Source organism: Asparagus officinalis, chromosome 3 (genome assembly GCF_001876935.1).
Source record: "Asparagus officinalis chromosome 3, Aspof.V1, whole genome shotgun sequence".
In the NCBI taxonomy this organism is placed as follows: Eukaryota; Viridiplantae; Streptophyta; class Magnoliopsida; order Asparagales; family Asparagaceae; genus Asparagus; species Asparagus officinalis.
In genome coordinates this window covers 1,249,783-1,260,550 of record NC_033796.1, presented here as the reverse complement: position 1 = coordinate 1,260,550, position 10,768 = coordinate 1,249,783, and the positions used below count along the sequence as shown (strand labels likewise).

The following is a 10,768-nucleotide window of genomic DNA, read 5'->3' as shown; positions in this document are numbered from 1 at the left end:
GCTAACGGCCGTCATCACAGCTTGAGAAGGGCGTTACCAAAATTGTATTTACTTAAATCAGTTTTCCATTTCTCATCCTCATCGAACAACGAAAGAGGAATTTTCTTCTTCTTCCAGGGGTTACGGTAAGGCCATTTCGCCCTGAATTACCTCTTTTCTGCTTAGATCCTCATTTCTTTATGATCATGTCGGAAATCTTCAATAGTTTTATGCACTTTTTAATGGAAATGGCTGATTTTGGGGGTGGATTTAGGGTTGTTTTGGGTTTCTATGTAGATCTTCGAATTTGTTAAGTAATTTTCCGATTTGGGGGTGTTTTGAGGGACTAGGGTTTCTATTAGCGGTTCCGAAGGGGTTCTCACTTCACCTTTGTTCTATTAAATAAATCAGATGTGTATTCTGTCTCTGCGGTCTTGCTGATGTCGATCATCACCAAAAAAATTAGCTGATTGAAGGAATTTTGTGCTGGGATTCTTGTAAAGGGGAAACTTTGGGTAAGGGCAGTCCGATGAACATTGCACGCGTTCGAAAAGGAGATGACTTTTTTTTTTTTTTGCTCTCTCTCTTGGAGCGGTTTCTTATAGGGATTTATTTGGGGAGGAGTTTAGTGGTTTTTGGAAGATTTTAGGGTTTTATATTAAATTCTCGTGATTTTGTCATAACTCAAAGGACTATTTGTAGGTGAATTGTCTCATAATCACTTAAATCCTGGAGGATTCGTTTTGAGTTTGTGGCTAAAGGTTTGTTCTTGGAAATGCTTGTTCATGGTGTTGGCGGCTACATGTACATAGAACGCTTTTGCCTTCTACACGCCATGCTTTCATTGCGAATGCAAAGCATCGTAATTCATGGTTTTTGGTTCTGGATAACTATTTGGTTTCTTTGTGGGGTTTTACTTATTTTGGTTAGAGTTTTAGTTTTAGTTTTTTCTCTCGAGTATTAGCGATTGTGGTATACTCGGAATTTTTTCTCTCTTGTTCCTGGATAAAGGAATTGATTATTTGACTGAAGCCGTTTTTTAGTTTTCGCTTGAAAGATTTTTAGCTATATATCTCTAATCTTTAATAAGGGAAACAAGGAACCAACAACATATTAGTCAAATAAAAAGAAAGGGGAACAGAAAAACACCGTCCAATGAATCTGCTGATTGTATCTTCCATTCATCGCGTTTTGATTGAAAAGTTGATGCCATCACTGAATTTGGTTCGTGCAGGAAGCTGAATTAATTTGTTTTATTGCAGAAACTCAGCTCATTAAAGTTAATTGTGCCAGAGGCTAGTTTGTCTGAAAGATATCTTTTGGCAATGGGAGATCATCTAGTGTTGTATGTGGATCGCTTTATAACTCCTCAGTCTGTTGAAACGATACAGATAGGTGACTGTTCAGATGGTTCTTCTGGAGACTCTTCCCTCACTGCTGTCCCCTCTGTTCTAGCGCCGTCAAAGGAGGATTCTACCACTAAAAAGCACGAGGAAGGAAATAGCAGTAGCTCTGAGGAAGAGCCACTCATTCAGACGGTAGAATGTAGGATCTGCCAGGAAGAGGATCATATTAAGAACCTGGAGACTCCTTGTGCTTGTAGTGGCAGTCTGAAGGTTTATTTTTTGAACCCTAATCCAAATAAAAAATAGATAGCCAATTAATGTTTTATTTTGTTTTATTCTCTTTTACTGTGGCAGTTTGAAGTCTTGTAACTCTTTGCAACTTGTTGTTTAGGTCCATCTACCATTTTCAAACGTTCTATAATACTTATTGTGAGATTGATGTCTTGCTTACACGATAGGCATTGAGAAAGTAACTACAAATTATAAGCAGTTGATGATTTTAATCATTTTTGGAGGTATATGTCATGGGTCATGACATGGGATTATTTATTTAGTTATTGCTTCTTTGTTTTGATGATTGATATGATCTTTGTATTTCATATTTTCCTGCCTTTTTTGTTGATGATGGTTGATAATCTTATACTTGAGATAATAAATGAGTGGGATTAATTAAATTTTTCCAAGAAGAATGTCATATGTGAAATATAGCTTGTGTGCAGCAAAACCTTTATTGTATGCACATAATTTCATAAACTTCTTATATTATATATTTCAAATATAGGCCATCTGTATTCTTCTTTATCGTTTGATCTTGCGCACAATAAAAAAAAATCTTGTCAATCAGATTAAGCAGTTCACTACCTGAAACTTGTTGAGCGAACTTGGTGCTGAGTTAAAGCCATGATATGAATTGTTATTGAGAGGTGATTAGTATAAATCTATTCTTCCCTTTTTAACATTTTTACCGATTGAATTTTTCAGTGTATTTTCATGCTGTTTATGCTTTTTAAGCTCTTAGATTATTGAACGTACTTTGTCATTGTTCTCTCTGATTCCATCACCATATCTTTTTTAACTGATGAAGTATATGTTTGTTAACACTCCTGATGAGACCTGTTTTATAAAGTAATAATCTGTATCTATGAAGCACGGACACGCATAACATGAAGCCGTGTCGTGTCGTGTCCGTGTCGGACACACATGTCGAACACACGTATCCTATGTATTTTACTGATGAAGTATATGTCTGTCAATCCTCCTGATGAAACCTGTTTTGTAAAGTAGAAATCTGGATTTTTCTATGGTTGGACGTACTGTAAGATCCTGGTGTCCAATCATATTATATATGTCATGCATTTAGTTTCTGCTTAAAGATGCATCTTATTGGTCCATCATTATTTTGTGGATATTGATGTTAACAAATTTGGTACCTACAGTATGCTCATAGGGCATGTGTGCAGCGTTGGTGCAATGAAAAAGGAGACATAATGTGTGAGATTCAGTATGCTCATAGGGCATGTGTGCAGCGTTGGTGCAATGAAAAAGGAGACATAATGTGTGAGATTTGCCATGAGGTGAGTTCTAATTCTAAAAGGAGACATAATGTGTGAGATTTGCCATGAGGTGAGTTCTAATTCTGGTTTCTTATTAATGTTTTTGCTGTCAATATTTTTAAATTGATACGCTGTGCAAGGATATTGCTAAAATTGGAATTGATCATAATTAGTTATTAATTTCATGATTTTCAGCCATACAAGCCAGACTATACTGCACCTCCTCGACCTAACCCAGATGAGACTACAATTGATATTAGGTATGTCTGTATACTTGCTTGGTTTATCTTTTCAGTTAATATGTGATTTGGGCAATGTTTTCTCATGTCTAATAATATGATTATAAGATTCAATTTTTTTTTGTATATTCGCAGTGGAGGTTGGACCATCACTGGTACTCCACTGGACTTGCGTGATCCTCGAATCCTTGCTATGGCAGCGGCGCAGCGCCATTTTCTTGAAGCTGAGTACGATGAGTATGCTTCTACAAATGCCAGTGGTGCTGCATTTTGCCGCTCAGCTGCTCTAATTGTAAGCCGTTAGTATTTTAATTTTAAAGTCTATGAAGGTATTATTTCAGTTTGTTAAATGTTTATATTGAGGTGTAGATCCTTTGACATGTGGAAATTTAATTACTTTAGTACATATTTTTTCTCTTTAAATTTCTTTAGGGACTCATGTATGTTTAAGTGTCTTCCAAAATTTTAATGAATTAAACCATACAGTGTAACTTTAGGCCCTTTGAACACATCCTACCAACTGTTGTTGTTTATGTGTAATTTTCTCATTAGTTTTGTTTATTCAATGTCTTTAGTATCTTATGGAAATTGATGTGCGGCATGTGCCTTACGAATTTTTATGAATTAACCATGCAGTGTAACTTATTAGGCACTTTGAACACATCCTAGCATCTTCTGTTGTTCTTAATGTTGTTTAACATTATCCTGTCAGCTACCTTGCGCAATCCTCTGGTAAGTGTGTGAAGCATGGCTTACATTAAGCATAACCCATGCGGACTTGCTGAGACTAAAACATTGGACATTTAAAAGGTCAAACATGCAGATCTCTGTGTGTTCTTTTATAAAATGTTATTTCCTTTACAAGGAGCAAAAAGCCTATAGATGTAATAAAGTTGAAAATTAGATTAAGCATAACACATGCGGACTTGCTGGTGACTAAAATATTGAATGTTTAAAAGTCAAGGATGTGCATACCACTTTGATTTTTATAAAATGTTATTTTCTTTACAAGGCTCAAAAAACCTGTAGACATAATCTAATAAAGTCCACAAGCTACATTAAGAACCATTTCAGCATTGGTTCTACATTTTTCTATTTCATAGATCCTTACATATCTCAGTGAGAATCAGCATCCAGAAGTATGCATTGGTTAAAATGTCCAAGGATCCCAGAGACTGGGAACCTTGAAATATACTTTGAATGAAATGGGTTAACTTGTGAGAAACTGTTCAGACATTTTCACTGACACATTTACTGTGTATTACTTGTTGGTGTTGGTTTGAGTAGTCAATGATGGAGCACCTTAGTTTATTGCATCACAGTTTGTTTTTTGAACTGACTGAGATTCATTGTCTCTTTGTTGGCCTTGCCCACTTTTGATGGGGATCCAGACCGTGCTCTGTAATTTGGTGATGCATTAATGACTAGTGTGCTCATCATATTAGACATTGGCATTTTTAAATGAACTCTCAAGGATGTTTCTCTATTTCGAGCTGAGATATTGGCCATACTGGTGTACGAAGTTGCAATGTTGGTCTGACTTGAAATGATATTTTAATAATTTTCTCATCGATAATGGTGCAAGATTGTGCCTCTTTATTTTAGTAGCCCCCAACCTTTGCCATGTCTTATTTATTTGCAGTCCTAATAATAATAGTAATAATAATAATAATAATAATATGTATTAACTGTTCTTGTTTCCTTTTGCAGTTAATGGCTCTTTTGCTGTTGAGGCATGCTTTGACCATTTCTAATGGGGATGGAGATGATGATGCCTCTGCATATTTTTCTGTGAGTGACGTCATGTCCATTCCCATGATAATTATAGAATTTCGGCTCAGTTATCAAATTATTATCTAACAGTCTTTTGTTACGATTAACAGCTCTTCTTGTTGCGTGCTGCTGGATTTCTATTGCCATGCTACATCATGGCTTGGGCCATAAGCATTCTGCAGCGTCGAAGGCAACGACAGGAAAAAGCATTATTTATCAACTAATGTTAGCATAATCTGCCGTGATTTGTTTCCTAGTTACGGAATTTACTCGTTTGTTTGTATTTGATATGTGTCTGACTTGAATATTATCTGTCAAAAAAAATCAGGAGGCAGCAGCTCTAGCAGCAAGAGAAGTGGCTTTCATCCTCCAGTCAGGGCAGGGAAGGGGTCTGCAGTTCACCATTGCTCCTGAGTCCCCTACAACTCCTCAACAAGAGCCACATGAGTAATCCGTCGCCTTTTGTTTGAGCGTGTGTCCGCTATGTGACACCGCTAGAGACGCCTCCTACCGTTTCCCCTTTTGTATACATTCTTCTGAAATCTCACCAAGTTCAAACATTTATCTATGTTGTACATAGCTATACTTGTGGAAGTTTTACTTGGAAATAAAAAGTCCATGTATGCATCCGTTGTGTTGAGGCGGTGCTGAAGATGCGGTTGACGCTTGATGAGTTTGTGTCTTTGTAAGACATCGGTATGTTAGTTGAGGGCATCCTCATTTTTTCAATTTAAGTTGAGGTTTATCAGGGTTCTGCGAACTTTGCGGACTGTGGGATGAAATGATTATGTCTATGCGCTCATCAAATTAGAGATCATCTGATAGAGTAACAGGTTTCTTGAAGTCTAAACATTTTGGCGGGCTAAGTGCCACGTAAGCTCCTGTTGCCCCCGAGTGCCACGTAAGCTCCTGTTGCCCCCGAGTGCAGATAACCTCAGAACGGGTCCCATAAATTTTGTATGCGGAACCCACAATAGATTGCCACGTCAATTCTGATTCCAGTTGAAGTTTAATAACTAGTTACGAATCTCTTAACACGATTAACTAGTTACTGTTCAAGTAGAGTTTTATTAGTTAAAGGGTAAACATCAGAGAACCCCCTTGACTTTGGATGATTAACAGATAACCCCACCCAATTAACTGTGAAAATATCAGAACCCCTTAAGTTTAGAACGCTTATTAATTAAAACGCTGATTTATTAAATAAAGTTTTGGCTTTTAGACATCTTATTTGTTTCTGGTCAAGTTTATTATGTTTGACTAGTTAAACATTTTTACAGGGAGAACTGGAACTTCGTCAATTAAATAAATAAGATTTTTATAGAAACTAAAATTTTGCTCTTTTTGGTTCTTGATTAAATTGAAACTACGCAATAATTATAGTAATTGTAATTCTGCTCATCTCTTGAATTCCATGATGTATTCTAATAGAAGGCCAGTGCCTTAGCCTAAAGGTTATTCTGTTCATATGAGTAGGAAGACACTAATTTTTCACTATTTGATTGGACGATGGTTCAACATTCTCATTGTTAAAATGTTTAACTAAGGCTAAATATCAGAAGACCCCCCTCAACTTTGGATGATTACCAGATAAACCCCCATAACTTTGAAAATATCAGAAAAACTTCACTCACGTATGACAATTATCAAGATTTTATCAAAAAAAAAACCTTTTAACTGAGATTTTACCAGAAAACCCCACTACTTTTAGTGGGATTTTCTGATAAAATCTCAAAGTTAAAGAGGCTTTCCTAACGATCTCTGGACTTGAGGGGTTTTTTTTACTTATATTTTCAGAGTTAATCGGGGTCATTTGATAACCATCCAAAGTTAAGGGAGTTGTTTGATATTTACCCTTTTAACTGATAAAACTCTTGAATAGTAACAAGTTAATTGTGTTTAAGGGGTTTCTAACCAAGTATTCGACTTCAATTGGAATCGGAATTGACGTTCGTGAGCTTGGTCTGGCTTGGGTCATAGTACACGTGGCAACCTATTATGGGTTCCGCACACAAACTTCATAGGACCCGTCACAAGGATCTGATTTCAAAAAGCACTAGGATCTCAACTGGAATACTACCAGTGCAGTTCCTTTTGGGCGGCAACAAGGAATAGAGTAAAAGGCGATGAAAGAATGAAATATAGATCCACCTTAGTACGAAATTGATCTACAGAAATCAACGCCATAAAGATCAAGATTTGGGCGCGCTCATTGAGACCACTATTGAGTTAAAACGCAACGGCATACGACACTACTTCTTCATTTGCAATACAGGGCAACATTCAGGCCAATCACACATAAACTAGTTGTAATCAAGGGAACATCCAGGCTCATCTCCATAACCGGTGGCTTGTGAATCCGGCCACAAACCTTCACCGGAAACAGCAGACTTCCGACCACGGCCCTCGTGCTGCACCCTCCCGCTGATTTCTAAGCACAAACCCTTCGTTACTCTGTTGTTGTTTTGTTTCCCTTTAACTTGATCCCTAGCCGGCCCGGTATTAACAAACACTGGTTGTATAACTGTAGGATTAGGCTTTATACGGTTTTGCTCTCTTTCTTCAGGTGGCCTGAGAATGCTGTTCTCTGATTCCGACTCTGAGGTCCCATCCTTGTTCAATATCACCTGCAATTGATAGAATCCTGAACGGATTAGCCAATTAAAAAAAAGAAAAAAAGAGGGACTGGAGAAGGGTCAGTATGTCACAAAGTTCAAGCCATCTTAATGAAAAATATTCTTCTCAATATTGGAAGGAACCCACCTATTTGTTACAAAGGAAAGAAGAATTTGGACATGTTTTCATCTTTTAGGGGTCCAATTTCTCTGAGATGGCTTGTGACACCGCAGGATAAATGGGTTCTACAATTAGTGACCATTCTACTAGCAAGGAATCATGTTAGGAGAAACTGAATTGACCAGGAAAGGATAACAAGGACCCCTACTGCGAAATAATCAGAATCACATCAAAACTTCAAAAACCTCTGTGAAGGAAATTTTGTTTCCTTCTTTTTTCCAAGAGAGGGTTTAGAACAAACCTTGCGACCAACCAAATCAAACGTCACAACCACTTGCGATCTCCGGGCTTTCTCAGCTTCCTCAATTTCTCTTTGCTTCTTTCGAAGAAGCTCTTTCTCCTGAAGTAAACAAAATACAAAATATCAGACAACTTTTGCAGCACCAACAGATTTCACTATAAACAGGAAGTAACAACCCAGTTATATGCTGATATGTTGATCAGAGAAGGGCTGGACATGGAACATCAGTTATATAATGGGTATAGTGGGTACCAAACTAAATTACGCCACTCAAGAAGTGGAAGATTTAACAAGACGAGCAACTGAAAACACAAGAATGAAGCATCCAGTCAGTAAAACTTGTTGCATCTAGGAAAATGCATATGATTCCTAAAAACTTGTCAACTAAAAACATATGAACATGGAACTTGTTAGAAATATTCTCTTAATTGCTCAAACTTAACTTCTGGAATGACTGATAAAAAGAATACACTCAACAAATAGTAAGTCTACTGACAATAAATAACAAGAAGGTATCTGGTTATAAAAATACATTCTCAACAATTTCAGAGCTCGGAAAGCGTACCCTGCTTTTCTTTGGAGCATAAAGGCATTAACTTACTTAGACTTTAAGCAAACATAAAGCCTAATAACACATACATCTCAATGTATCAGTGAACAGAAAGTGTATTTATGAATTATGGAATCTGATTCAGAACTCTGATAAAAGTTACTAATTAGAACATCACTCAACTAAACAGGCGGGATATGAAAAATTCTATGAATTAAGTTTTCATTTCAGCTTTTAAACAGGCTAAAGCTAATGGTCTAACCCCACCAACTCCCTGCTATAATTGCAATCTTAAAAATGTCTACGGACAAGTAGCAATTTTAAATTGCCAGATATCACTAAGATCAAAACTCCTACTTCAGATACATATCAAGCGTCAAACATACACTATTATATACTCTTGTGTTAGTGGTAGAACTTTTAAATTTTCTAGTCATTCAAATACATGGATGCAAGTCTTAACAAATTCAGCTGAAATGCTACAATGGAATGAGATGCAAAACTGATCAAAGGAGTTTGTTAAGTTATGCAAGGTATATCAACTACAGAGATCGATGAAATATGGACTCAAATCTTCAATGGAATATAGATATTACTCAAGAATCAATCTGCAATATACAACTCTCATTGGGGAAAAAAAGGCATCATAAAAGTTCTTGACGTAATACCTCTTCAGACATCCAGGCATTCCCTTCAAAATTATAATAGTCACTCTGGTCATCAATGACTGTGGTCCTAGCAGCAGAATTCCTGTCATAATCTACAAGCCTCTTTGCATATGCTTCAGCTGCAGCTTCTGCATTAGAAAGAGGACCAGCAATCTCGTCCAGACCAGCATATGTACTTCCTTCTCTCAAAACAAGGGCACCACAGAAGCTGCAAGGACCTTCACCTTCCTGTTCACAAACTATTTTGCCACACGATAAGCAGTTACTCACGAGCTTATGCCGTCGAGCCTGGCATGAACAAGGCTCTCCCTGTCGGAAAACCACCGATCCTTTCGCAGCTTCAGCTAGAGATATGGCCTTTCCAGCTTTCTTCTTTCTCCTAGAATTGTTGCTGGATTCTGAAATCTCTGTTTTGTTCTTAGTTTCATTAGTGATGGCAGCTGCCGCCTTTGGTGGTCTCGTTTGCTTCTTGGCTACAGCAAACCCATTTTCATCAGCAGGAGGTTTCACGTATCCTTGAGAGTTTGATGTTTGGACATCTGGGATGCTAGTGGAGGAATCCACGTAGCCTCTTCTCCGCAGGTATTCCTGGATTATATGCTGACCAGCTTCTGGTCCTATAATATTCTGCGACATCAAAATACTCGAGATCTTTAAAAGGAGAAAAGCAAATAGCAAAATCATTGAACAAAAGAAAATTAAGATCTATGATTCAGGTACTTCACTAGTTTATTCAGCGAAGCTATTACATCACGTCAAAACTCGAAGTTTGTAGCAGTGATTAGATATTGGGTAAAACATTCACCTAGGTCTCTTATCAAGGTACCTGACAGTAAATTATTTTACGCATTAATTATTTCACTGTCCCTACATACGTTTGGCTTGCATTAACAAGTTTCTCCGCGTAAATCTGCCATTCGCCAAGACCAGCATTTTTTGATGATGGTGGAAGCAGCAGTGCCATTAAAAACCAAATGCCTGAACTACCATCATCCTCTGATTGTTGGTCGCCAACATTATTTATCAAATTCTATCGTCGCGATTCAACAACTACAACAAGACGCCCAACGTACTGACATCAACTTGAAGGAAACTACGAGATAACTTGGTAGCATAACAAAATGTTCTGGAAAATTATAAATTTCTCGATTCCAGATTTGCCCTAGTTAATCCAACCTAAACCTCGTAGATATTGAAGGCGCAAAATTGCAGCCCTCAATCAAACAATTCAAACTTTAAAAAATTTATTAAAAAAGAAAAGAACAGGGAAATAGCTGGGGCATGATACGTACGCTAAGGTAATCGGCGGCATCGGGAGGAGGAGCGAGTTCACAGAAGGAGACGAGACCCGAAATCAGATCCGCATCCAGTTCCACGCCCGAATCCGCTTGCGAGAGCGCCTTCTCTAACCACTCCCCTGTTGTTGTTGATCCCATCGTCGCCGTCTCTCTCCTCTCGATCTCGCTCGAATCTACAAGGGTTTTAGCGTCGATTCCCCTTCCTTTCTTTTATCTATTTTTGGGCTTTTCGCCTGTATGCCCCCAGAACATTAACAGCATTTATTATTTGGGTCTTTTAAAAAAAAATTGAGGGGTAAGTTATCAATAATCTTGATTTGGGATA

General features: G+C 37.6%; 2 protein-coding genes across 2 annotated transcripts; one reads left to right on the top strand and one right to left on the bottom strand.

The window, feature by feature from the left end:
* LOC109832588 lies at window positions 1-5,650 on the top strand. The gene is made up of 8 exons (XM_020399950.1): window positions 1-125; window positions 1,242-1,595; window positions 2,828-2,899; window positions 3,074-3,138; window positions 3,253-3,409; window positions 4,828-4,908; window positions 5,001-5,090; window positions 5,219-5,650. The coding sequence occupies exons 2-8, from the start codon at window positions 1,305-1,307 to the stop codon at window positions 5,339-5,341; spliced, it is 879 nt and encodes a 292-aa protein (XP_020255539.1). The 5' UTR covers window positions 1-125; window positions 1,242-1,304; the 3' UTR covers window positions 5,342-5,650.
* On the bottom strand, window positions 7,010-10,674 carry LOC109832587 (activating signal cointegrator 1). Its single transcript, XM_020399949.1, has 4 exons — window positions 10,438-10,674; window positions 9,146-9,772; window positions 7,928-8,026; window positions 7,010-7,517 (listed from the first exon to the last, which is right to left on the bottom strand). The coding sequence occupies exons 1-4, from the start codon at window positions 10,579-10,581 to the stop codon at window positions 7,194-7,196; spliced, it is 1,194 nt and encodes a 397-aa protein (XP_020255538.1). The 5' UTR covers window positions 10,582-10,674; the 3' UTR covers window positions 7,010-7,193.